A 27,614-nucleotide genomic window follows, 5' to 3' on the forward strand; every position below is an offset into this window, starting at 1 on the left:
CACCTGGCTTGTTTAGGACACCCAGGGCTGCTCCTGTGCAAAGCCACCCCCTGAACTGGTGGCTCTGGAGCCTGTTCCAGGAGTATTGGGAGGACGAGGCCCAAGCCCCGCACCAGGAGCACCCCAGCACTGGCCACCCCGTGGATGCTGGATACATCCAGGGCTCGATGTGACCGGTGGCCCCGAGGGTGGCCCCAGTGGAACCCCCCTCCCCCACTCCGTCCGCCGCTGCCCCCGCCCCGGTCCCGGTGGCGGCCTCGCTCCGCGCACGCGCGGCTCCCGCCCCTCCCTCGCGCGGCGGCCGGGCGCAGCGGCAGGATGAAGGACCGGACCGGGGAGCTGCGCGCCGTGAGTGGGGGGGCGCGGGCCGCGGGGGGGGAGGGGCGGCGGCCGGGGCTGGCACCCCCGGGCCTTGCGGGGGTGTCGGGGCCAGAGCGGGGTTCCTCCGGGCATCCCCCGGGCTCTTCCCGCTCCGGTCCCCCCGCGCCGCTTCTCCCCCGGCGACGGGCGGCTCGAGCCGCGGGCGCTGCCCCGGGGGGACCCGCGTCCCCCGGGTACCGGCTGCCCGCGGTGCCGAGCCCCGGGGGGGGGGCGAGAGCGGTAAGTGGGATGTTTGTTATTGCGGGCGGCGGGAGGGCAGCGCCCGGCGCGGGGGGTGGGCTGCGGCGGGAGCTTCCCGCGAGCAGCGGGGCTGAGCAGTGCCAGAGCCGTGCCAGAGCCCCCCCGGGGCCGCCCCACGCCCCGGCCGCTCCCGTTTGCTTTTTCATTCTCCGGGCTCCGCTGATGTCATCCGGGCTGGGCAGAGCTGGGGCCGCGCCGCCCCCGGGGTGCACCCGCCTCGCCGGGGGTCGGCGCCCGCTGCCCTCCGCTACCCGGGCCCGGGGCGGCCGCTGCCACCGTCCGCTCGGCGCCCGCTGCGGTGCCCGGGGGTGCGCGGGGAGGCTGCAGCCCGTCCCGGGGGAGCGCTGTGTAACCGCGCAGTGCCCCAGCGAGGGGACACCCGCACCCCCCGGGACGCCCGAGGGCGCGGGGCCGAGCGCTGCAGCGTGTGGGGGCAGCGGGGATGCGCGGGGGGTGGCAGATCTCGCAGTGCCAGGGCGCTGCTCCAGCATCCTCCCGCCTGGTGCCATCGCCCGGCGCTCGCTTTGCTGCTTTCCGGGGTTTGTTTTGAATGACTTCACGGCCGCGTCTTGCACGGGAGGGAGCAGGGTCTGTCATCCGGGGGGGTACCCCGTGTCGAGCCAGGGGTGGGGGGATGCCTGTGGGTGCCCTTGTCGGTCCCCACAGAGACCCCACCTTCAGAGAGTCGCTTCAGCCAGGAATTTGGCTCCATCTGGAAAACCCCAGGAGGAGGGAGCTGGGATGATGCCAGCACAGGGCTCAGCGGTGGCTGTTGGGGTGAGGGGTGGTTGTTGGTGCTGAGGGATGGCTGGAGGAGGACAGGGCTATATAAAGAACTGCACCCCCCGCTCAGCCTGGAAAGCACCCAAACAGGGGGCTCTTTCTCCATCAACAGCACAGGCTGTGTAATAGGATTGGAAAATAGGCTTTTTAATAATAATAATAGTAAAGATGAGCCCCACGAATGTCCTCTTGGCAGCCGGCGCTGGCTGAGAAGTGATGCCGTGGGGTATTTTAAAATCTCTCCATTCCTTTAAATACATCTTGAGAAAAATAAGACATGTTCTTGCCTCACTTCTGCTGCTGATCCGTATTCGTCAGCCTAATGCTGAAGGGTGCAGCATCCTCCTGAGGGCTCCCTGCTGCATCCGGGGGCTCCCGGGGATGAATGGGTGGAGTCCAGTTTGGAGCATCCGGATGCCCCAGAGCTGAGCAGGTGCCCACACTGGGGCAGAGCCTGTGGGAGACGTGGGTTTGCAGCCTTGATGGTGGCGGTCACCTGAGAGGAGCGGGATGCTGCAGTGGACAGAGTATGGGGAGTGCTGGGGCTGGTTTGTTCTGTGCTGCCAGCAGCCAGCCTCATCCACAGCCTGGGCCAGTTTCTTCCCGTTTTAATACAGTGTCTGAAACATGCCAGGAATGATAAAAAAGCAGATTAAAGGCATTGTTGGAGCTGAGGAGGGGGCGCAGGGTCTCACTGCTCTGCAGGGCAAGAGCTTCATGTCTTAATGGGATTTTTAAAATTGTTTGAAATTCAAAGTGCTCATCCTGTGTCTTTTCTGAACCTTGGGGCTCTGGTTGTGTTCAAACGCGCTGGAGCTTATCTTGTGCCCTGCGGGGTGGGGGGGTTGTGGTGGTGCCCCCAGCCCTGCACCAAGCCAGGGACAGGAAATTTAGCTTGTGGCTGAAAACCATGCTACTGATGTGGAGGCAGAACAGCAAGGCCTGGCCGGGGAGGATGCCCAGGAGAGCAGCAGAGCTTCACTCTCAGCTGCTTGCCGGTAGGTGCCACAGCTTTAGCCATGGGTGGTGGTTTCTGCTCTTCTGGAGTGGGGCTGGAGCTGGTCCCCTTCCCTGAAACCCCCAAAAGCAGCCCCTCCTGCTGCAGGTGTTGGTGACAGAGCAGGGGTAGGACAAAAAATACCCAAACAAGAACTCATTTTGCTTTTGGGACAGTCTGTAAGCTGCTTGTCCCTGTGCTCCGGGCACCTAAAATGTCTTTATTTAGGCTCTGCTTGTGTTCTTTGAAGCTTGAGGAGGGTGGTGCTGAGGGTGCTGCATGTAAAGAGCTGTCACCAGCTGCAGGTGGGGGAAGATCCCAGGCTCTGCTGCCTGGGTTCAGCTGGGCATCCAGCTGGGTGCTGTGGGGTGGGGAGAGGTGATGGGTGCTGCAGGGCTGTGAGGGTCTCACATGGCTCCGTCCTGCCTGGGCAGTGTCAGAACAGTCTGGGTGAGACATCAGGATTTCTGGGGTGTGAGACAGGTCCAGTTGGTGAAATAACGATGAATTATGTTTCGAGAGAGAGTAGGAAGAGGAAGGACATGTGCAAGCGTCATAGGATCACAGACTGGTTTGGATTGGAAAGGACCTTAAAGCTCATCCAGTTCCAACCCCTTGTCACGGGCAGGGACACCTTCCACGAGAGCAGGTTGCTCCAAGCCCCTGTGTCCAACCTGGCCTTGAACACTGCCAGGGATGGGGCAGCCACAGCTTCTCTGGGCACCCTGTGCCGGTGTCTCAGGACCCTCATGATTGGACAATTCTTCCCTATGTCCAAGCTCACCCCACCCTTGTCCAGTTTAAACCTGTTGCCCCTTGTCCTGTCCCTGCAGGCCCTGGTCAGAAGTCTGTCTCCATCTTTTCTCTAAGGCCCCTTGAAGTCCTGAGCGGCCACAGGAAGGTCTCCCTGGAGCCGTCTCTTCTCCGGGCTGCACAGCCCCAACTCTCTCCCCTTTCTCCACAGCGGAGCTGTCCCAGCCCTTGGCCCGTTTTGGAGGCTCCTCTGGACCCACCAGGTCCATGTGTGTCTTGTGCTGGGGAGCCCTGAGCTGGACGCAGAGCTCCAGGGCGTCTCAGGAGAGCAGAGCAGAGGAGGAGCATCCCCTGCCTTGACCTGCTGGTCACGCTGCTGGTGATCAGCCCAGGAGACACTTGGCTTTCTGGGCTGCAAGTGCACACTGCTGGGCCATGTCCCATTTGTCACTCACCAGTATCCCCCAGTCCTTCTCCACAGGGTTGCTCTGCATCATCCATCCATCCATCCATCCATCCATCCATCCATCCGTCCATCCATCCATCCATCCCCAGTCTGTGCTGGTACTGGGGATTGCCCTGACCCAGGCACAGGACCTTGCCCTTGGCCTGCTTGAGCTTCATGAGGTTCACACAGACCCACTCCTCCAGCCTGTCTGGGTCCCTCTGATGCCACCCTTCCCTCCAGCGTATGGACTGCACCACTCAGCTCCGTGTCAGCTGTAAATGTGCTGAGGGTGCCCTTCATTCTGCTCTGTCGGTGATGAAGATGTCGGGCCAGCTGTGGAAGTGGCGTTTGGCAGTTCCTGGTTCCGGGGTGCCCTGTTTCCAGCAAGACTCAGTTCCTTGTGCTTGCCCCACAGTGCTGAAGGAAGAGAGAGGATGCTAAAGTGCTACAGGCTGCTGCGAGATGTCTGCCTGGGCCAGGAGAGAGGGTTTCGAGGGGACACGGGAGCTGCAGGGCTGTGGGTTCGGTGGCTGAGTGGACCTGGACGGTTCGGGTCAGGGTTGCTGTCGCTCAAGGAGCTCCATGCACTTGGTGTTACTGGTCGTTAAGAAACATGTGTCTGGTGATTTTGGGAGAATGGACTCTGCTGTCAACAGTTCATACAGCAACTGGCAGAATTACCAATAGTTCTCGAGTTGTGGTGACTGCAGCAGTCACTGCGCTCTAATTGGGCTGGGAAAGACCATTTATCAGTTGACAGATCCTCTCCCTGTTCCCTACCAGGCAGTGCTCACCTGATGCTTTATCTTGCAATTACATGCTGGAAGCGTTCCTTGAGGTGCTAGGGTGGACACTGCCCACATCGTGGGTTTGGGTGCTGTGGGGAGAGGTTTGGCAAGGCCGGTGTCCAGGCCTGGTGGGTTTTAGTGGTGGCAGAAGTTCCCTCAGTGTGAGAAGGACCTTCTCCACAGAGGTGACAGGAGAACAAGGACAGTTTGGCCTGGAGGCCCTCCTTGGGCCCCCAGCACGGACCTTGTGTGGTGGGGCTGGTCGTCTGCCTAAGAGTGGGTGGCCGCAGAAGTGTTTGTAGGATTGAAACCTCAGCAGTTGCTTGCCACAAAGCAAGCGTAGCAAGTGATGGTCATGTTTCTGGTCACCTTCCATTTGGGTCTGAAGACTTGCCTCGCTCAAATGAGTGTTGATTGAGAACAATCCCTCTGGGGTTTGAAGAGTTGCCCTTTATTTAATGTCTAGCTTTTGTTTCTCATCATACTTAGCTTCTGAGTAGGGAGCTGGTTGCCAGCCCACGCCAACAGGAGAGGCACGAGCACAAACCCAAACCCGCTGCTGCATGTCTCCAGCTTCAGAATGATTTCCTGGCCCCTTTCCTCCTGCGCCCGTTCTCCTCTCTGCTGGCTGTTTCCAAGGGCCTTTCTCCAGCAGTGTCCATGTCCATGTGCTGCACTGTTGTTCCTCCCAGTGACTGATCCCATCCCCACTCCTGTCTCCACATTCCAGGTTCAAGCACTGCCTCCTGCCCATGGGAGCTGTGGGGAGGTGTGTGTTAAGAACAGGAGGGTGGAGGGAGCAAGGTCGGCTCCAGGTCTGGCTCTGTGGATCTACCCTCTTCCCTTCTGCAGGAGCTGAGATCTGCAGCGCGGGCACCGAGGACTTGCAGCCAGACCTTGCTCCATCCCCTGTTGTTGATAATCCCCCGCTGCTCCTGCTGACGATTCCTCTCTTGAGGACACAGATGTGAAGTGGAGCAAGGTTGCTGTTTGCAGCAGGAGTTCAGTCTCCTTGATCTCCATCTGGGCAGTGGGGCTTTGCCAGAGCCACCCTCCCGTGCACAAGTCCCTGCTGACCTTCAGAGAGAGATAACATTTGCGTATTTAACTGCTGTCCTCTTTCCTCTTTTAGCCCTCTTGGTTGCCTGGTGTGCTCTCAAGCTCTTCTGTTCACCTAAAAGGGTCACATAAATGATTCAGCTGGTGTGTGGTGGCCGGTGGCTCCATGCTGTGTGTCCGCAGCCCGCACAGCTGCCCAGCCCAGCTCTGCTTTGTCATCGCTGTGATGCCAAAAAGCTGGTTTTCTGGGGGCTGCAAGGAGCAAAGCTGCTGGGGAAGGCTGTGGCCACTGAGCTGAGCCTGGCTCGACCGTCTCTCCCTGCCATGAGGGTGTTTCTCTGGGACAGGGAAGCTGCTTCACTGGCTCCCTCGTGCTCATGGAGAGCGGGATGGGGTGAGATGCAGTGAGACCTTCCTCCTGGGGTCTGCTGGGTCTGTCAGCTGGGCATGGCTGAGGGACCTGGGGGGGTTTAGTCTGGAGAAGAGAAGGCTCAGGGGGGACCTTATCGCTCTCTGCAACTGCCTGACAGGAGGATGGAGCCAGGAGGGGGCTGGTCTCTGCTCCCGAGGAACAAGGGATGGGACAAGAGGAAACGGCCTCAAGCTGCACCAGGGGAGGTTTAGATGGAGATGAGGAACAATTCCTTCCCCAAAGGGTGCTCAGGCATTGGAACAGGCTGCCCAGGGCAGTGCTGGAGTCACCGTCCCTGCAAGTGTTCACACACTGTGTCGCCGAGGCCTCAGTGCCATGGGTTAGTGGTGGCCTTGGCAGTGCTGGGGAATGTTTGGACTTGATGATGATCTTGAAAGTCTTTTCTAACCTATTTGATTCTATGATTCTGTGGTGGGAGATAACAGAGGTGATACACAGTGAGTCTGCAGCACCGGCCTTGCATGCTTTTTGTCTGAGATGTTTCTCTGTTCCCCAGCCGTTGTGGGGTCCCGGGTGTCTGCTGGGGATCTCCAGGTCTGGTGCGGTGGGAGCGTGGTGCTCACACTGAAGTCAGGCTGAATATGGAAACACTCTTTGCTTCCTGAAACCTGGTTCCATGCTGGGGACGCCAAGGAGTAATTGAGATGTTGGGTTTGCAAGCCATGTGTGTTGGCTGAGTGCTGGATATCTAAAAGGGCTCGAGCCAAAGGGGTTCAGGCCAGTTCCCGTTGCTTTAATTGCACGTGTCTTTGTGCAGGCTGCTCGGGAGCTGTACAAATGTTTGTTTTGCTGTTTATCTCCCTGTTAACAAGATTTCTCAGGAAATATGCAAAGTGATCACTACAGGCAGAACATGTACAGTCAGGCTCATTAGGCTAAGTACTGTGATAAATTGCTACTTCCAGAAAATTACGTGGATTAGCAAAGAGGAGGAGAGTGAGCCCAAGTGGAAGATCCGGGAAGATGGAGTGTGCAGCAATGTCCTGGCTCCCGGCAGCTGCAGGGTGACCTGAGCAAACTTGCAGCAGGAGGTGGCTGGATGTCCTTGGACTGCAGCACCTGCGGGACTATCCGTGGAGGAGATTCTGGAAGGGGAGGCAAACAGGAAAGGACGTTGCGGGAAACTGATGCTGTGTCAGGAGCAGAGCAGGCACAGAGCCAGCGGGACTGTTGTGGGAAAAACTTAAAAGCAGGCAACTTTGGAAGCACAAGGAGCAGAACTTCTGAGCCGGAAGGCAGGGGGAGAGGACAGGCCTGTGTGTGCCCCAGGGCTGTGTCTCTGCCTTTGGTGCTAATGGCAGGGCTGGTGTCTGAAATAGGGGTGCTGCCTTGCCCCCCAAACGGGGGAGCAGGCTCATGGCTGTGAGCAGAGCATAGGCTGTGGCATGTGGTGTGTCATGGGCTCAAAGGGTGGTTTGTGTTGGAAGGAACCTTCAAAGATGACTGAATCCAACCCTCTGCCACGGACAGGGACACCTTCCACTAGAGCAGGTTGCTCCAAGCCCCTGTGTCCAACCTGGCCTTGAACACTGCCAGGGATGGGGCAGCCACAGCTTCTCTGGGCACCCTGTGCCAGTGCCTCAGCACCCTAATGGTACAACATTTCTTCCCTATGTCCAACCTCAGCCCACCCTTGTCCAGTTTAAACCCATTGCCCCTTGTCCTGTCCCTGCAGGCCCTGGTCAGAAGTCTGTCTCCATCTTTCCTCTAAGCCCCCTTGAAGTGGCCACAGGAAGGTCTCCCATTGGGCAGTTCTTCTGCTGTGATGTTTACTGTGGATTTTCTTGTTTTAAGTCTTCCTTTTTATCTGCCATTGCTATCTGGTCTTCCATCAAGTCCTGTCAGTCTTTCAGTTTGTGGTGTATGAAATGACTGTTCATTTTGTTTTTCCAGAAGACGCCTTCTGGGAGGATTGGTGTCTCACCTGCATGGTGTAAAGGTTCTTTTATATGGTCTAGGCAAGAGCACCAAAGAAATGTCATTCCCATTTAAGCATTCATGGCCATTTGAGCAACCTAGTCTAGTGGAAGATGTCCCTGCTGATGGCAGGAGGGTTGGACTGGTGGATCTTTGAAGATCCCTTCAAAACCAACATGTTCCGTAAGGGTCTGTAGGCAGTGCAGTCTGATTTGAAGGAGAACCATTTTCTGGACTACCTTGATTTTCGTGTTTATCCTCTCCTGGTTACAAGGGCCGTGTGATCTCTCGTGCCACCTGTGTTGTCTCCCCTGCCCAAGGCTTTCCTTCTCCTTTTGCCAGCAGCTTCCAGTTAGTGGGAAATATGGTACAGACCTCGTGGTCACCACTGGTGGGGGAGGTCAGTGAGCTCAGCCTTGCCCTCTGCAGGGCTGGTGGCACGTCTTCCACCTCTGTCATTTGTTCTTAATAGTTTAGTAGAATTTTAGCTGCCTGCTTCTGAAACTGAGCTTAAGAGTTGACCATGGCTCTGACAAAAGGGTTGGGCTTCAAGCCAGAGGCTGGGAATGTAATTCTGCGGCAGTGAAAGCCAACACCTAAGGACAAAACTCTTGGAAATCTTGTTCTCCCTTGCACTGCCAGTGTTGGGAATTGGAAATGCCTCCTGGCTCATGCAGGTGTTGCTGAATGCTAAAGTCATTTGTGCCTTGAACTTTTATTCATCAGAAAGTTGTTAGTGGGAAGCATGGGCTGGGTTGGTGATTATTAGGATCATAGAATCATAGAATTATTCAGTTTGGAAAAGACCTTTAGGATCATAGAGTCCAACTGCTAATCCAGTACTGCCAAGTCCACAGAATTGCTGCGTGGTGGCTGAGCCCGTTGCTCCTCTGCCCTGGTGCAGCTCTGCTGCCTGTACCCGCTCCGCTGATGGATCTGGACATGGTCACATTCATCTGCAGCGCTAACAGAAGAGGGCAGGAGCTAAAGCCTGCGCATAGCCATTGCTGAGCTAATAGAGAGCTCACTGCGCCCTGCTGCAGCTCGCCTTGCCTGTCGCCTCCTGCTTTTTGGAAGAGAGCAGGCTCTGAGCCTGTTCAGCTGGTTTGTGCTCCTCTGCTGTCTTCCAGAAAGCACCTGCGGAGGTTTGAACCGGAGGGATGGAATCCGCTCAGTAACTAACTTGTTAGCAGTGTGCTCGTTGCAAAACCCACAAAACTCCGTGGGCTCTGGACCATCTTCCCATTCACTGGTCTGTTCTGCAGGGAGGGTAGAAGAGGGTATGGCACTTCTGCTCTGCCTCCGCTTGGGATTTCAGCCCTTGTGGAAGAACACCTTTAACCCTGCGAGGCCCTGACAGAGGCTGGAAGAGCTTTGGCTGACCTGCCCTCCCCATCCTGCTCCCCGTACTCCGCAGCACCAGGGAGGCCGTGGCTCCCCAGCCTGGCATGCTGCCCGCGCTGCCTGCTGCTGCCTGGCCTCCCGCGGCCTCGAGAAGTAAACCCTGCAAAAGAAGGGTTATCTTCACCTATCGTGTGTGTGGGGTGAAAGCCCAGAGGCCCTGGGTGTCTGGTGCTGCCTGGGGCTGCCTGAGGCAAGAGTAGGTGTCATAGAATCACAGCCTGGTTTGGGTTGGAAGGGACCTTAAAGCTTATTCAGTTCCAACCTCTGCCATGGGCAGGGACACCTTCCACTAGACCAGGGTTGCTCAAGGCCCTGTTGATCAAACCTCTCTTGCTCTTCTGCTCTGGACGTGCTGGTGGCAGAGTATCTGTCCCCAGTACTAGTGAAGCGGGTGGTGATTAGCAGTGCCATGCGGTACCTGTATCAAAGTGGGCAACACCAGTGACCCCCAAAGCTGCAGGGCTTGTTATCTGCTGTAAGCTGGTTCTAGAGCCAGGCTCTAAAAAGGTACTTAGACTTGCAGCTTTTTGCTGTACCTCTGTTTCCTCTCTCCCCTTAAGGAGTCTTGGTGCAGCCTTTGCTGCCTGAGGTTGCAATGTGTGCGCCTGGAGGATGCAGAGATGGAGGATGCAGAGATGTGGGATGCAGAGATGGAGGATGGCCATTTCGGCAGCTGGGAAGCACTGGGAGGATGGTGTGCCTGGTGTGCTTATGTGGTGTTGGGACTGCATGCTGCTTGCCTGTCACTGGCAAGCAAGCCTGGGCTTTTGAAGGCTGTGAATTATTTGCTGCTTGTGTTAAGCAGCACCAGAGGGTAGCTTTGACCTAGATCGGAGCTTTCCGTGTGGCTTTGAAAACCTGGGATGCTCACAGCTGGGATGCATAAAGCCAAAACACTGTCGGCTGAGTGGACATTTTAGGTGTCCTGAGGAAGGGTATTTTGGTTTTGTTTCTGCTTTGGCAGCAGTGTATGCAAAAACACTTCAAGCCCAGGGTGAGAAAGCCTGTGGGGGCTGGCAGTGTGCCTGGGCTGAGCCGCAGGATGGACAGAGATGCTGGGGGCAGGTGATCCTTCAGTGCCCTGCAGCCTGGTGACATCTCCTCCCCCTCGAGTCCTGCTCAGCCCCTCTGCCAATGCCGCTGCTCTCCTGCGTGCAGGGGGTGCTGTCGGGGGTGGTGGGGCTGGGCAACCAGCCTGGCGCTGTGTGTTGGAGGCGGTGGTGGCGTGGAGGGTGTTTCCAGTGACGTGGGTTGGACAGATGGTGCCCGGAGTGACACGTGTCCTCCCGAGCAGCCGGCTCCATCTCTGTCATTTCCTCTTTGCAGGGCTCCCAGCTGGGCTTTTGTGCCACTCGTGCTGTGCACAGCGGGGCAGTGCCGCATCCTGCCCTACATAACCCTCGCCCCGCCGGTGCATCAGCACGCTGCTGTGCCCCAGGGGCGAGCTGCCTTGAAACGAGCAGAACGCTTAGACAAGGTGTGCTGGTGCCCTGGCAATGCCAGAGACGGACAACTCGCTGCAATGTGCTGGGGTTTGGCCCATGCCTACAGAGACCTGCTCTGTGAGGAGCGGGAGAAAGATGTCTCTGGATCTGATGGCAAAGCAACAGACAATGCAGCTACTCAAACCCCAAGCACAGCAGCTACTCAGACCCGACAACAGACACTGCAGCTGCTCCAACCCCAGTGACAGACACTGTGACTGTCTTTCACTCAGGTAAACTTTTCTTTCACTGAAGACCTCAGGTTAATGTTGCCTGGCTCCATCAAAATCTAAATGCACCAACCCTTTCCCAGGCTGGTGGCTTTGCCATGTCCTGCCTTACTGGGCAGGCAGCTCCTGCTTCTGTGGGGGCCTGGTTGTGGCCAAAACGAACAAATTCTGAATTCCTGGTTTCTTCTCTGTGTGCACAGAGCAGTGGGGTGAGGGCAGCACCGCTCCTGCTGATCCTTGTCAGGGTGACGTTTTCACTTGAATCGCGGCAGCTCTCCAATCTTGATATCTTTGGTTAAACATTTCACTCAATGGTTACAAAAGCAAAGGGTGCCATGAGCAGTGGTAAGGCTGAAAGCTGAGGTCTCCCCTGTGTGACTCCCCAGATCAGTCACCCTAAGTTGAAATGACAATTTAGGGGGGAAGGATAGATATTTCATGTGACTTATCTCAAGGTGAGGGGCATCTCTCTGGAGACCATACAGACTAGCTCTCTGCAAAGTGTGAAGGGGCCACAGGGTGACGTGTAACCAGCTGCAAAATGTGGTACAGTTATGAGATGAGCAGAGACAGTTCTCTCTTAAATCTTCTCCATTCCACTGGTTCCTTCTCTAGTGAAGGTGGAGTAAGGGGAAACTTTTCCACCCCATTAATTTTCCATTTCACTCCATCATGTATCTGTTTTGGATAATAATCTTTTAAATGTCTCCTTGTACAGAGGACTGTAATTTTTCTTTCCTCTGTGAGCTTGCATCCTCTGACTTGCTGGGACAGGAGGTGTTTTCATTTCTAGTGACAATGACACACATGCTTCAGCAGACAACCCCTCATTTGCCTGCTGTGGCTTTACTAGTTCTGTTATATTCTCTGTTCTCTCCCACCTCTTCTGCGCTCTGCAGCATCCCTTGTGCTTTCCCCTTGCAGCATCCTTCATCTTCTCCCATTGCAGCATTCCTTGTGTTTCCCAGCACTGCTGTTTGCAGAGACCTTGTGCTCGCTCATAGCTGAGGATAGCTCATAACGTTCCCCTCTCCAGCTCTGTAAATGCATGGGTGTCACTAGCAGTGGTGTTTTGCATTGTGCCTTTATTGCTGGAGCTGGCCGTCTGCTGCTTTCTTGGTGTCCATAAGTGCTCTGGTGCCTGGAGTGTCCCACGCGGGCATTTGCCCCAGCTCCTGGGAGCAAGTGAGCAAAGGAGAAGGGGAAGATGCCCCTGGGGAGCTCCTGAAATGGAGTTGCAAACTTGGCAGGAAGCACTTGTTGATGCCTCTCTCCATGTCATTGCAGGCAAAGGACAGTGACGACGATGATGAAGTCACCGTCAGTGTGGACCGGGACCGCTTCATGGATGAGTTCTTTGAGCAGGTGAGAGGGCTTATTTTTTCTCCAGTGTAGCTCTGAAGTGAGCTCAGACCTTTCTGTTAGCACTGGAGGAGGCTGTGGGACTGTGGTCCAGGCTCCCACCGCCAGCAGGGAGCAGCAGGAGAGGTGAGGAGGGGGGCCCTGCTTGGCTGATGCTGCTCAGCTGATGCTTGGGGTCCTTGGGGGTTACACTCAGAGCGGCAGTTAGCAGGAACCAGGTTTCCACGCAGACCTGAGGCTGTCTTGGGCTTACCTGGCCCTATGGATGCTTTTCTGCTCCACCAGACATAGCAGCAGATGCTGCTGCTATTCCAGACACCAGTGGGGCAGTGGAGCCTGGGAGCCCTGCAGCTGGCCAACCTCCAGCCAGCTGCTAAAGCTGACCGGCTCCCAAACTGCTCCTGGAGGCATCTCTGCAGAGTAGCAGTGTCTGCATGGGATTGGTTTAATTTTGTGCCTCTCGTTACCAAACAAGAGGTTGTCTTCTGGCATGTGGGTGGCTGTAAGATCTGCATGCGGATTTTTAGCACACCCTTAGCATGGCATGTGTGTAGGGGGTGTTAAAATGTATCTGTGCAGGCAATGAAGTGGGGAATGAAATAAAATCTCATATGCAGATGAAGGAAAATGAGCAAAGTTGTGGTGTGAGTCGAAGGAGAAGACAGAGCTAGAAGGTGGGCAGCCCAGCAGGCAGAGGGCACAAGTAGATGTTCCCCTCTCAGCAATGCCGGCACGTCTCCTTGTTCAGAAGTGTAGGGAAAGCGCCAGCATGGATTTGCTGGCAAACGTGGCCTCCCTGGCCTGTGGGGTGAGGGTCAAACTGGGCTTCTCAGCCCCTGGAGCAGAGAACCATGGGGGACTGAGCCTGTCTTGTGCAGCCTCAGTAGTGTACTTCATGCAGAGGTGCAGGGTCTGGGCATCCATAAATCTGATGCTAATTTAAATAAACCCCAAATGTTTCTCACTGCATTGCAAAGAATATAGGACACAGAGTCTGTATGACATTGCTGTGTCTGCAGAGCTGCTGCTGTGATTTGGAAGCTCTGTTTTCACAGTGGTCCTACAGTTTGAGAATCCAGCTGGAAAATACTTGCGCAGGAGGATGTTTGTTCAGATGTGTCATGGTTGCTTTGAGATAGGGTTTAATAATCCTGGCCCTTCCCGAAGGCGCAGGTGTCTCACAGGAGACGTCTCTGGTTGTCCTGTCTCCACAGGTGGAAGAAATTCGAGGGTTCATCGATAAGATTTCAGAGAACGTGGAGGAAGTGAAGAGGAAGCACAGTGCCATACTTGCCTCACCCAACCCTGACGAGAGTGAGTGAGCTGTGAGCTCCGTGCCCCTGTGGGCACGTGGCTGCGTGGGGCTGGGCCACTTGTGGGGTGGACGGAGTCAGGCAGAAGTCCTCGTGTCTTCAGTGGCCATAGCTGGAAAGCCACCAGCTGCCAAAGTGGCTGATGGCTGGGTTGAGGAAGGGCTGGGACCTGCATGGGGATGGAGGGATGACTGGTGACTTTCTGGCCTTGAGAGATGGTGAGGGTCCAGAGAGGCTGCTGGAGGGAATTCCTGAAGGGTGGAGGATGAAAAGAGCAAACAGCAAACAAATGGCCAACCAGTTTGATGCTGGTTGGCCATTGTCTTGCCCCAGGCTGCCTGGGAGGGGATGTGGATGAGGCAGCAGTTACGGAACAGGCTGAGCATTGCCTGCTTGGCCCTGGAATGACGCAGCTCAGCTTTGAGCCCACGGTGTGCGCTTGTGACCCAACCTTCCCTGTCTGGAAGGACGTTTTGTTACTGGCTGGCCAGAGACTGTCCTTTCCAGGGGACTTGTATCTAACTGCGAGTTGTTTCTAGAGCTTCCAGGAGGTTGCCTGTGCACACGTTTTCTTGTGTCCAGCCCTAGGTTAAATCAATAGATATTGAAAATTGCTTGGAAGAACTTGGTGCTTCCAAAATGTTCTCATTCTCCCCTCTCCTGGCAGCTGCTCCTCAGCTAAAATTTACTTGGCCAAGCCTGGAAGTGAGGGATCTTCTCAAGGAAATTCACGTCTCAGACTGCTGACAATGATCCTCCAGGCTCTGTCTTGTAAGGTTTTGCAGTGTCTGTTTTGCAGTCTCTGTTTGGGTGTTTTCAGGGAAGAGCTGTCACTGCTTTGCCTCCGGCTGCTGGGCTCATACAGCATGCACTGGCACAGGGACTGCTTGGGGCTGAGCCCCAGCTCAGGCTGCAAAGGGCACTTGTGGCCTAAAAGCATAATAATCTATTTAAAAGTCTGAGATCTGCAGTGAACAAGATACGGTGACATTGACATGACTTCCAGAAGCATGCAGGACGTTGGGAGTGCTCATAGTTTTGTTTTACAGTGTTACCTTGCCTTGGTATTGTAGAAAATACAGTTTAGAATGCCAAAACCTGTTTGAGCAGTGAAATAAGAGCCCACACCTTGTTTACAGATTAGTGTTTTGTACTGTTGTGGTGTGTCCAGGAGGTGCTGGGTCTGATATATCAGGTGGGTCTGATCAGGTGCTCAGTGGTAGATAGGCTTGTAGAATTGCAGACTGGTTTGGGTTGGAAGTGTCGTTCAGAGATGACCCAGTCCAACCCCCTGCCACGGGCAGGGACACCTCCCACTAGAGCAGGTTGCTCCAAGCCCCTGTGTCCAACCTGGCCTTGAACACTGCCAGGGATGGGGCAGCCACAGCTTCTCTGAGCACCCTGTGCCAGCACTTCAGCATCCTCATGGTTGGACATTTCTTCCCTATGTCCAAGCTCACCCCACCCTTGTCCAGTTTAAACCCATTGCCCCTTGTCCTGTCCCTGCAGGCCCTGGTCAGAAGTCTGTCTCCATCTTTCCTCTAAGCCCCCTTGAAGTCCTGAGCGGCCACAGGAAGGTCTCCCTGGAGCCGTCTCTTGTCCGGGCTGCACAGCCCCAACTCTCTCCCCTTTCTCCACAACAGAGCTGTCCCAGCCCTTGGCCCGTTTTGGAGGTTCCTCTGGACCCACCAGGTCCATGCGTGTCTTGTGCTGGGGAGTCCTGAGCTGGACGCAGAGCTCCAGGGGCTCTCAGGAGAGCAGAGCAGAAATAACAAGGGGAGAGAATATAAAAATAGAAGGGGAAAAGGAAAAGAAAACAATAAACACAAGTGATGCACAAAGCAATCACTCACCACCCGCTGACCGATACACAGCCCGACCCGAGCAGCGATCTGGGCCTTCCGGGTAACTCCCCCCAGTTTTTATCCTGGGCATGACATGCCGTGGTATGGAATACCTCTTTGCCTAGTTTGGGTCAGGTGTCCTGTCTCTGCTTCCTCCCGGCTTCTTGTGCCCCTCCTTACTGGCAGAGCATGAGACTGAAAAGTCCTTGATCTGAGTAAGCATTACTTAGCAACAACTGAAAAAATCAGTGTGTTCTCAGCGTTGTTCTCAGACTAAAGTCAAAAACACAGCACTGCACCAGCTACTAAGAAGGAGGAAAATAACTGTTACAGCTGAACCCAGCACATAAGTGAATGACAGCTGTGATGACAGTCAAGGCAAGATGTCGCTCTCTGCAGGGGCAAAACTTGTGCAGAATTTGGGATGCTGCTCCTCCCCCCTGGAACAGCATCTTAGTTACATATTAGTGCTCTCTAAGCACTTTAGCATCATGTGAAACCTTTACTACAAGATGATGGGAAGTCATCCCCCAGTGTATCAAAAGAAAGACAGAGACTTCTCATTCTTGTCTGGAGGAAAATGTGCTGTGTGGTGCAGCTCAGTTTGGTGTGAGGTTGTAGCTTCTCCATCAAGAGACACAAACTCCTTAAGCACCACTGGCAAGTCCCTCCTAGAGCTGGAGGACCTTGGAGTGGGGCTTTAGAAGATCAGGACAGAGCTGGGCTGATAATTTGGGAAACATGAACAGTGATTGGAGTTGCTGTTGGAGCACCGAGTGGAGAGAGGGAGGGAGGGAAGAAGGGAGGGAGAAAGGGAGGGAGAGAAGGATGTACAATATCTGCTGGCTGAATTCATCGCTGCCTTTTCAGGGTCACTAATAGACTCCAGAGGTACAATCCTACCGGAACCTGTTTCTTAAATGGCTATGTGCTAAGGCAGATGCAAGCTCTTGGTGCTCTCCTGCACATGCTCTTGCAGAAGAAGGCGAGGTCCAGGTGTCTGTGTGAGACCTAGATTTACCCACCTGCCTGGCATGGGGTGAAGGTGCTGGGCTGGATCTATGTCACACACAGGATTCATCCCTCCCAAACCATCCTCTCCCTTCCTGCTGATCCCTGTTGTGGCTGCACAGACTGTTCCTGGATCTGTGCTGCCACTGCTGCTTAGGCTTATTTTGGTGCCTGGTGGGTGGGCAGCTGGCTGGCTTTGCCATCATGCCGGTGAGGTGGCAGCCCCTGCCTGCCTGCCTGTGCTTGCAGCTCCAAGTTGGGCAGCATCTTGTCGGGGCTTGGATGGGCTCGGAGCGGCCAAGGGGCTGTATTCCTCCTTGGCTGCTGCTGCTCCTGATTTGAGTTGCAGTCTTGGTAAACCTGTTCCTAAAATCCTTCCCGGTGAGCTGCTGCATCTGTTGTTGCTCCTGGCACTTGCGGCAGGCTGTTCATCCTCAGTCCTTCGTCTGAGCCACTTCCCAGGGAAGGTGGCTTTAAGTGGCAAGTTGCCAGCCGGAGAGGAATGAAGTAATGGTTTTGTTGGGTTTTTTTTTTTTTCTGGAGTGGTCGGGAAGGACTTCTCTGCCATTCGCCTCCTTGGTGTGTCGCATCCTCCCTGCGCCCTCGTTGCTGTGTTACGTGACGGATGCCGTTCGCTGGATAAATTGCCTCTGGGAACATAAATCTTCAAATCAAAGTCGTGTCTTTCAGCCTGTCAGCTCAGCCCATCTCCACAGGCTTCAGAAGACCCAATAAATATCTCAGATCTGGAAGCAGACCCATTATGGCTCTGCACCAGGATGGATGGGGGGGCTCAGTTGCATGTACACTTGGCCTCCAGTTTCATATTTTAAGCTGTGCAGACTCAAGGTGGTGGCTTTGGGCCCAGGTCGTAGGTGACTTTGTTCAGGCTCTCCGTCTTCTGGAGGAGGTTTGAGTTATTTAGAGGGTGGTCTCTGTAATTCCTAGCAGACCATCTCCTAACAGAGAGATGTGCCCTTACCTTGGGGCTGGTGCACCACTAGACACTGGGGGTGCTGCTTGCACAGGCAGGAGAGGAGTGTCCTGGAACTGGTCCCATTACTGTAAAACCTCTCCCCTAGCACCGGGTGCACCCTGGCTGGCAGCCCTCTTCCAGTTTCTCCTCCGCATCTTTATCAGTTGAAGCACATTGTTCTCAAACTGTGGACACCTAAACTGACTGCGGCACTCGAATCCATTCACTCCAGAGGACAGGACAGCAGAACCTGGGATTCTGTGTTCTGACCTGCTCCCGGGGGTGCAGCACGATGCTCTCCAGCAGGCCTCATGCAATCCCAGCTTTGCAGCTAGATCTCAGCCTTCTCTTGCTAAATCTCCATTGTCTCGGTGTTGACATGGGGGGATAATCTGTTATTTGCAGAAATGAGTTTAGGAGGGCTGATACGAGCAAGCCATAAATCCTGTTACTGTGCTTTGCAGGATTACTTCGGCACTGCTGCATACTGTGGCATGGGGAAGGCTTTGTGCTTTCTAGGCATGCCAAGAGCAGGGGGACAGTCAGCAGAGAAGGGCAGGGGCGCAGGCAGGAGGAGGAGGAGGGTGGTCAGAGGTCCTGTCATTTCCTGGGTCCCCAGCATCATTCTGTGGGCACTGCTGCAGCAGGGGCTCCTGCTGCGGTGGGGGGGGTGTCCAAGAACTGTCTTTACAAATCTATAGCTGATGAAAATGTCAGGGGTGGTATGCATAGCAGTGTTTCAGGTGGAAGGAAGAGGAGGAGAAGGATTTGATTAAAGTGCAGATTTTAGGCAAGTGGTGGGAGGAAGCAGGTGGATGGAGCAGGAAATCCAAGTGCTGAAGGACTCTGAGAGGTTTTACATTGTGGAGAAACAGGAGCACAGCAAGAAGTGAGGTGGGCTGGGCCTGGGGGAGGAAGAAGGGCAGGTCCCTGGCATGGGTGCTGTTTGCTGGGCTTGCTTGGTGGGCAGTCACGGGCCGAGGAGTGGAGGCTGTGGCTTCAACACAGGAGACTTTATGCTAGACCAGGCTGGTGTTTGTTAGAAGTGGCTCCCCTTACCCATCGGGTTGTGTCATGTCCAGGCTGTGACAGTCAGAAATACGGAGTCCCTGGTTCTGCAGTGTTGTCCTCTGGAGTGAACAGATGCTAGTGCTGCAGTCAGTTTGGCTGTTCATCGTTTGAGAACGATGTGCCTCAACTGATAAAGATATGGAGGAGAATCTGGGTGAGCGACCGAAGGGCTGGCAGCCGGGGTACCCGGTGCTGGGAGAGCAGGCTTTACAGTGATGGGACCAGTTCTGAGATACTTGTGCAGGGAGCAAAGCCCTGACAGTGTCAGCAGCACCCGGCTGGACAAGCCCAGAAAGGGAGTGGGTTTGATGTCAGGATGGGTGCCTCACCGCTGGGATGGGGTGCCTGTTGCATTGCTGACAACATCAGTGGAGAGCAGAGGTCCTTGTAAAACCAGTCCTAGAAAGAGTGACCAGAGTCTGAGTGGGTCAGGCCAGGAAATGGCAGGAACTGGTGAAATGAGCTGTTCTGCCTTGGCCCCTGGCAAAGCCAGCAGCTGGGCACATCTGCCCTGCAAGGGCTGCAGCCGCCCTTCCCTGCCCATCTGCAGCAGGCGCTTCCTGCTGAACTGACTTCACTCCTCTAACGATGAGACTGGACTTGTTCAGGGTTCAGGCCACACCAGCACATTGCCTGGTAGCCAAGAAGGGCAACAACATCCTGGCCTATATCAGCACCAGTGTGGCAACAGGGCTAGAGCAGTGATTGTTCCCCGGCACTGGTGAGGCTGCACCTTGAATCCTGTGTTCAGTTTTGGGCCCCTCACTACAAGAGAGACATTGAGGTGCTGGAGCGGGGCCAGAGAAGGGCACTGGAGCTGGTGCAGGGCCTGGAGCACAAGTGTGATGAGGAACGGCTGAGGGACCTGGGGGGTTTAGTCTGGAGAAGAGAAGGCTCAGGGGGGACCTTCTCGCTCTCTGCAACTGCCTGACAGGAGGATGGAGCCAGGAGGGGGCTGGTCTCTGCTCCCAAGGAACAAGGGATGGGACAAGAGGAAACAGCCTCAAGCTGCACCAGGGGAGGTTTAGATGGAGATGAGGAACAATTCCTTCCCCAGAGGGTGCTCAGGCATTGGAACAGGCTGCCCAGGGCAGTGCTGGAGTCACCGTCCCTGCAAGTGTTCACACCCCGTGTAGCCGAGGCCCTCAATGCCATGGGTTAGTGGTGGCCTTGGCAGTGGTGGGGAACAGTTGGACTTGATGATCTTGAAGGTCTTTTCCAACCTAAGTGTTTGTTTGACAGTGTGGCTGGAAGTTTGTGAGATACCTACAACCTTTTTACTTCTGCATAATGACCAAATAAAGAGACCTAGAATCAGATTGTAGAATAGTGCAGGCAAGTTGTACTGTCCCATTGCATGACAGCAGCTCTGTGGGGCACGTGTATTTGCACCCAGAGAGGCAGAAACCACCACGCTCAAAGAATGGCAGATCAAGGAGAATGCTGAAAATAGAGAGAATCTCCACTCTTGGCTTGGAGACCCAAACTGATATCTTACCCAGTACTCAAAAATAGTGTACAGAAGCGTGGCCTAATATTGCAATGCAGTAAGGCAAAAAATATTCTTGGGGGAAGGTTTGGAATAGAATTCTGTTCCTTTTTTAAAAGGTGGTTAACACAGTGCTGCTGTACATATAAATTGCTGAAATAATCAAGTGCTTGAATGTTGTTCCAAAACTTTTCAGTGCTTGTTTTAGGAGAAAATATTCAGACAGAAAGTATCTCCTGTTTTCCTGCAAGCTCCCCCCAAAATCCCGGTGTTTTATGCCTCACAGCACCGCCCACCATCATCATGTAGCTCCTGCCTACTCTCCTGACAGGACACGTTGCGCCAGCCCCCTCTCCCTGGTCTCTGCCCACCACACTCCTACTGCTCCCTTGGTTTGCTCCCAGGGCTGCTGCCTGCCTGCCCGCCCCTCGGCGCTGCACATCCTGCCTTGGTGCGTGGGTGCAGCACCAGCTGCATGGGGGTAGATGCCAGTAGCGGTTTCTCTGCACCCAGGAAGCTGATTGATCACCGCAGGGGGTGTTGCTGCCCATTCGCCCTTACTCGGGAGCCGCGCAGAGAGCGGCGTGGCCGGGGTCTGCCTCCTATAGCAAGTGCCTGGGAGCTGCCAGCTCCAGCCTGTGCAGGCAGAGCCCTGCTGCCTGCCCAGCGTTGGCTGCCTGCCTGGCAAGGGCTCATCAGCTCCATTGGCAGTCATGAGGAACATAAACATACATACTTCACTGAAGACACTTTGACAAAAACATATACTTTGTTATGTCTCTCAGTCATGAGAGGGAATCAGCTCTCAGCTTGGTTCCCATCCATTACACTCGGTTCTTTGATTCCTGATCATGGCAGAGACACATGACACAATGTCTCATGGTTGGTACCATAGACAGCAATTCCATATTGTTAATAAGTGTAACAACTATTATGCACACTGAGGGATGCTAGAGTTATATTCTCACTACTGCTACTCAGGTTGTATACATGCTCAGTACTATTAGCACAGAGATTATAAGCACTAAAAAGGTTACATTTGCTAGCAGCAATACTAGCATTGGCTATAGTTGCTGCATCTTATTCTGTGTGCTGTTGTACAAACAATTGTTTGTAGCATTTTCCTGACAAACTGGTTGTCCACAGATGTAATCCTGGGGAAAATGTTGGATTAGCTACAAAGGCAAGGTTCATTCACATTACAGGTGTAATTGTCTGCGAGGTCTGGTGCTGCTTTTCCGTCTCAAGTGCACAAGTGAGATGTCAGTCCTCTTCAGATACCTTCCTGGGGTAATGGCATCGCCCAAAGGGCCATAAGACATATGATGATTGCTGGGATCTGTAGTTTCTGTAAAACACAAAACTAAAACATAATAATATCATTCTCTCAAATAGCATTTATTCACAGGGACATATTCCCATTTTTCTTGTCTGGATTTAATCACTAATACCATGTTGTCTTTTCCAGTGGCAATAATTTCAGCCAGCTTGGGTGGGCCGTTGGGTGTTTGGACCCAAACTTTAGCTCCACTATTCAACTGGTCAGAAGATCCAAATCCACTGTTCTGTTGGGCTGTACTTTTCTGTGGGGCTTCCCCCTTACCTGCATTTTCAACACAGGCAAAATCAACATTTGGGAACATGGTTTTATGGCTGAATGAAGATATCTTGATCTCCACTAGTCAACAAAATCACCTTAATCTCCGTTCGATAATCTGAATCAGTGATGCCCCCAAGTATCTGAGCGCCTTTGGTGGCTAAAGTGGACCTTGGGACTGTCAAACCAAAGTAACCTGATGGAATATGTACTCCAATAGCAGGTATCAATGACACAGATGCCTTGGGTATTCAGTCTATGCATTTGTAAAGCATACAAATCTTATCCTGCAGCATCCGGAGTTGCTCAGTAAGGTGCCACCTCCTTTATTTCCCAGTGTGTGAGGGTCTCTGCTACTGTTAATGGTTTTATTTGTAAATTAGGAGTAGTCACCCTCATTCAAGGGGTTTCCATTTCCCCAATGGGTCTATTGTTCAATATCTGTAGTGCTTCAGGCAAATGATCTCTCCATGTGTTTAATTTGCCTCCCCCCTGTAGTAGCTCGGCTTTTGCCACAGAATCATGGACTCACAGAGTGGTTTGGGTTGGAAAGGACCTTCAAAGATAATCCAGTCCAGCCCCCCTGCCATGGGGCAGGTTGCTCAAAGCCCTGCCCAACCTCACCTTGAACACTTCCAATGATGGGGATCCAGTGAGTGGGAACCAGATGTGTGTGGCCAACAGGGGCTTCAGTTTCATGTTGAAATCATCCCCTGTATGGTCTTGGGTGTTGAAATTATGATTCTCACGAGAGTCCCCATTGGAGTCTGGGGGTGCTGGAAGTATTGGCTTGATGCCTCACTTCCTGAGCGGGCTCATGGTGCTTGCTATTCAGTGAGGGCTTTGGGTACATTGTGAGATCTTGTTGCCAGTGGTTTTGTCCCCAGGAGAGGGGAGCTGGATGGAAATGCTCCAGGAGAGCAGGGTGTGATGGGGGCTGCATTTGGGATGCAAACGTGAATGTGCCATGTGAGGAAAGCTGCCATGTGTGTCCAGGCGTCACCCTGCGTAGGGCTTGGCTGGGGGCTTCACTGGAGGCTTCTCAAGAAGCAGCTGCAGAACCTCCAGCCATGGGATGGGACTGTTGTGGCGGAGCGGTGATGGCCAGATGATGCCCCCATCCCTTTTGGCTCTATTTCTTACAATCCCAGTGTTAGGAGGTTGGACCATGAGTTATCCCAGCACAGCCTCAAATTAAGCATAAAAGAGAACTCCTCTGACAAAAGAGGAGTAATCAGAGTATCTGCAAGTACCAGCAAACACCAGTGGGGAACCTGCACATTGCTTGTGGATGCTGATGCAGATACTTCACATGGGAAGCGAAGTGGTGACGAGCTACGGTGTTGCAGCAGAAACACCCTAACCTGAGACCTTTGGGGTTTGGGAGGTGTTTAGTTTGAATTTGGCTGGGGGAATGGGAAAAATCATTGCAGTTTCAGGCAGGATGGCTGCTGAGGCTCCAGCCGGGCAGCACTGGGTTTGGAAGCTCTCAGAGGAGAGTACATGGCCCTGATGCTTCCGCTGTGGTGGTATTTCTCTACCCATGTCCTTGCTGACCTGCCCACTGATCCTGCCTCAGTTCCTGTGGGTCCGCTGGAGAGAAATGTCATCTGATGACAGGCAGCATAAACCTTGAGCTTGCTTTGAATGCCAGCAGAGCCTGCTTAATAGGTTTCAGCTTCTTGCAATCTCCCAGCACTGTTGCTGGCCTCCCACGCCCCACAGAGGTGGAGCATAACTGTATTTTCCTAACTGGGTTATCAGATTATTAGCAAAAAATGCAAATAAAAGAGCTGCTTTGATTGCAAGTAAGAAAACGTGTGTCTGGGGAAGCATTCTGCTATGAGCACCATGTGGCAGTTAATGAAAGGTCAGACAAGGCCAAATAATTGTCAGGGAAAGAAGATGAAATGCAGCTGGGATGTAGCCTCCTCTGATTTCTGGCCTGGGGCTCTCCCATGAATGATTTTTCTTCTTAATTGTATGAGGTTGTAGCTGTTAGAAGCATTCACTGAGTCACTTCATGAGGGTACCTTCCTTGTAGAAGAGCTCACAAAGAGTTAATGGATGATTAATTAGCTTTAAGGTAAATAATTAATAACTGGTGTAGGATCTAACAGGTCAGAACTTGGCTTCTGATCTGTAAATACTGATGTGTGCACAGCTGAAGCATGTGGGTCAGCTGAAGACCATCTTGTGTAGATACTATTTATTACTTGCCTCCAGCACTCTGCAAACCACTTTTTTGTGCGCTTCTAATGAGAAGACTAATTCATCATTCCTGGCTCAGATAACTGCCAGAGGTTGTCATGGCTGGTGATGGCACTTAGCTAGTATTGGTTTTGACCTGGAAATCTAAAATAACTCTGCATGGGAAGGGAAGTGCAGCTCATGTGCCACATACAAGTGTGGCACTGAGGAGATGAAGACTTTCCTGGTGTCCCCATGCTGGTGGCAGTGCCCAGGGGCAGGCTATGGAAAGGGGAGCAAGATGTCTGCGGTGCCGATGGTTGTACAACTTGGTCATCAGCAAGTGAAGTTGTGCAGCACAGAGGGGAGATGTGAAATGGCACCAAGACATTGCACCTTGTGTTGGAAAGGGGGGAAGAAGCTCTGCTCTTGTTCTGAGCTCTCTCATGCTCCTGTTAGCGTTGGCTGAGTGGGGTTGCTTGGTTCTGAGTTACGACATATGGATGGGAAGACTCTTACCCAGGATGAGGCGAAACCATTTATCCATGCCAAAGTGAAACCTCATATCCTGGAAAAGGTGAAAGCTGTGAGGAGGAGCGCAGGTGAGTGAGAATTCTGCTTATTTGTTAACTAGGATTATTCCACTTTTTCCGTATGGTGAGGGATCTCTGTACCAGATTCACTCTCTGCCTTAAAGAGCACTGGTATTCTGTCCCTGTGGTAAAACATGGGTGTTCCCTAATTCAAGCAGCCTGCTTCTGGAAGGCACCCAGTTGTCCTTAGAGCCTTTCTGTTTTCTTCCTGTGCCCCCCATTTAGAGCTGGAGGCCATCAGCATTGACCTGATAATTTCCTATAGCAGTTGCTACCCAGACCTGCTGGGTACAGGTCAGATCAGAGATGTTCGTTTCAATGCCCTTGATGTTGTTTTAGTCTTGTTTTGATGGAAACTGTCTCTAAAACAGCTGTTGAGCAGGAGTCTGAGGGCATGTGTGACACTTTCTACAACCCAAAGTCTTCTTTGCTGGCATTCTCATAGCTGTCACCTCCTTGCTCCCAGTCTGAGCCTGTGGGAAGTTTTTTCCTCTTGGGTCTGCTCAGAAGTGGTGGGTACAAGTGTTAAAACTTCTTCCTCTGTCCCTGGAAGCGCAGCCACGAAGGGAACAGCTCCTGGGGAGAGTTTTGGTGGGAAGTTATCAAATCCTGACATGCCCACATGCAGAGCCTGTGTGACTTCCAGCCTTTCCCTAGTGTCACGACATGAAACCGTCATTCATTTCATGCCTGTGGTTGATGCTTTGAATATTGCTCAGCTTTTTTCTGCAGCATAAAAAGGTTTAGAGCTGCATTAACTTTTAAGAATGATATTGAGCAGTTGGTCTGTGGCGCTGGACAGGTTGTGTTGTGTTTTGTTGGGGGGGTTTCACATTCACTGCTTTTATCTTCAGGTCTTACTTTCCACTTCAAAAAATTACTGCTCTTTAATCTCTTAAACTAAGTAAATGCTGCCTTAACAGGTGTAATCATGAAAAGGCTCAGCAGAAAGAAGACCTCTACTTCAGATAAGGAACACCTGGGTTCAAGAAAGAGCTGACCCCCAGGAGTCTCTGGGGCCCTGAGAGTACCTGGGGCAGCTCAGTGTGCATTAGTGTTTGTTTAGAGCAAAGCAGTAGAGCTGGGCAGACAGAGCAGTTTGTTTCTGTGGTTACTTCGATTAACCAGGGGATAGAAAACCACAAGTTTCTCCTAAAAAGTTCCTGGGTCAAAAGCAGAGCAGAGGCAGACTCGCTGGAAGTGTTTTTCTATGCTCCTTTTGCCTTTGGCTCGTTGGAAAAACTCTGATGCTGCCTTGCTCTTCCCAGCTGCAGGTGCTGCTGTTCCCAGGTAGCCAGGTCTTCTCTTTGAGTATTTTCCATTGAAGAAATGAGGTTGAAGTTAAGAAGTTGTCTTAGTTGGCCAAAGCTGCTGGAGAGAAACCACAGCCAGGTCAACCTGCTCCAGTTCTTTCCTTTCTTGTTCTTTTCTAGCGTAGTGAGAAGGTTTTGGGAAGACGTGGCAATGTCGAGACTTTAGAGGCAGCCTATTTTTAAAGGAGGAACAGCAGGGAGACCCCAACCCTGAATCTGCCCTCCGAATGCAGGCAGTAAAGTCCTGTCACTGTGTGGTGGAGAACATCTGCCCTGTTGTACCTCATCTTGGAAGGAGCACTGGAGTCTCTGCATCACTTCTTTTCACCCCATATACTGTTTTTTTCTGAGGAAAGACAATTCAAACCTCATGGTGAGTCATAAGTTTTTGGAGTGAAGTCCCCCCTGAGCAGAGGGACACCTGCAAAAGCACGTGGTGATGGTAGGAGATGACACTATATGTGTGGCATCCTAAGCTGAGGGGTACTCTTTGCAAAGTGTTTGGAAATGTTGTGTGTAGTAATGTTTTTTCCATTGAGAACTTGAAGGTTTTGAATAATGAAGAAAAATCTGTCATGTCCGTGTCTTTGTAATGCCCTTTTTGCTAAGCACGTTGGGGGTATGAGAGGGAAGTTGGGATTTTTCTGTACAGGTCAAGGCTTTTAGAAGAATGCAGCTGAGTGACTCATATGTGTTCAATCCAAGTCAAGAATCAGGACACTTTTATGCAAGGCATGTTAACTTCTCTTGCAAATGCTACGGCTATAAGAAGTGCCTTATTCTTGGCATCCATCTGGATTCTTGCAGAGATGGTGCTTAGAGTGGGTAATGTGTGGATTATCTATCTCACCATGACCAAAAGGAATCTGGAGCTCCCAATCTGGAAGATAATTCTGTGCCTTGACAGTACTGCAAGGGCTTTTAATAGCTTATGGTGCTACAGGAAGGCAGCCTGGTGGGAAAGTGATCTGAAGAATGTAAGCAGAACATCACCCACCTTATTTTCATGAGTTTTAAGAATATCCTGCTTAGCAGTTCCACTTCTGCAGTGGTGGAGCCACGTCAAATGCAGCAGCTCTCAAGAATTAGCTGTGAAAGGATGTGTAATTTTTGCTCTTAATTGCAAATAAAATGATTCATAGAATCATGGAATCACAGCCTGGTTTGGGTTGGAAGAGACCTTAAAGCTCATCCAGTTCCAGCCCCTGCCCCGGGCAGGGACACCTTCCACGAGAGCAGGTTGCTCCAAGCCCCTGTGTCCAACCTGGCCTTGAACACTGCCAGGGATGGGGCAGCCACAGCTTCTCTGGGCACCCTGTGCCAGCGCCTCAGCACCCTCACAGGGAAGAGCTTCTGCCTCAGAGCTCATCTCAGTCTCCCCTCTGGCAGGTTAAAGCCATTCCCCTTGGCCTGTCCCTACAGGCCCTTGTCCAAAGCCCCTCTCCAGGTCTCCTGTAGCCCCTTTAGGCACTGAAGCTGCTCTAAGGTTTCCCCTTAAGGAGCCTGCTCTTTTCCGGGCTGCCCCAGCCCAGCTCTCTCAGCCTGGCTCCAGAGCAGAGCTGCTCCAGTCCTTTGGTGAAATCCTGCTTTCTAGCCTCTGTTTCACTTAATTTTCTCCTGTGCATCCCCATCTGAGAAATGCGGAAGTGCTGTTGGGACACAGGGTCAATGTGGTGTTTGGAGGTGGGATCACAGCCCCCTGTTGTCTGCCCTGCCCATCCTCAGCATGGTGCTGTGTTGAGCTTAGGGAGGCAGTTGTCTGCCCAATTCTTGCTCAGGTTTGCCCTGCCCAAGAGAAAAATGCCTTCGCTCCCTGCATGAATAGTCTTGCTCTTGGCTGCTACCTTCCTGTGTGGCTGTCTTCCCCGTGTACGAGTGGATGCAAGGATGTGGAGGTGTGTTTGGCTGTTGGGTTATTGCTGTCCGTAGGAACCAGCT

The 27,614-nt window shown here is 53.1% G+C and overlaps 1 protein-coding gene across 4 annotated transcripts in view; it reads left to right on the forward strand.

Moving 5' to 3' along the window:
• Positions 1-274: 274 nt before the first annotated feature.
• STX1A (syntaxin 1A) overlaps positions 275-27,614 on the forward strand; it is a 55,508-nt gene continuing 28,168 nt past the window's right edge. For 2 of the 4 annotated variants that reach the window (XR_003989523.1, XR_003989522.1), the window contains exons 1-3: positions 281-348; positions 12,205-12,282; positions 13,494-13,593. Coding sequence is in view for 2 of the 4 variants with exons in the window: in XM_030472233.1 (XP_030328093.1) it covers positions 319-348; positions 12,205-12,282; positions 13,494-13,593 (208 nt within the window). In the remaining 2 variants the exon portion in view is untranslated. Of the gene's footprint in view, positions 349-10,575; positions 10,921-12,204; positions 12,283-13,493; positions 13,594-27,614 lie in introns of those variants that run through there. The other 2 variants (XM_030472233.1, XM_030472234.1) reach the window with 2 other exon arrangements.

Source organism: Strigops habroptila (genome assembly GCF_004027225.2).
Source record: "Strigops habroptila isolate Jane chromosome 13 unlocalized genomic scaffold, bStrHab1.2.pri S16, whole genome shotgun sequence".
NCBI classification, from domain to species: Eukaryota; Metazoa; Chordata; class Aves; order Psittaciformes; family Psittacidae; genus Strigops; species Strigops habroptila.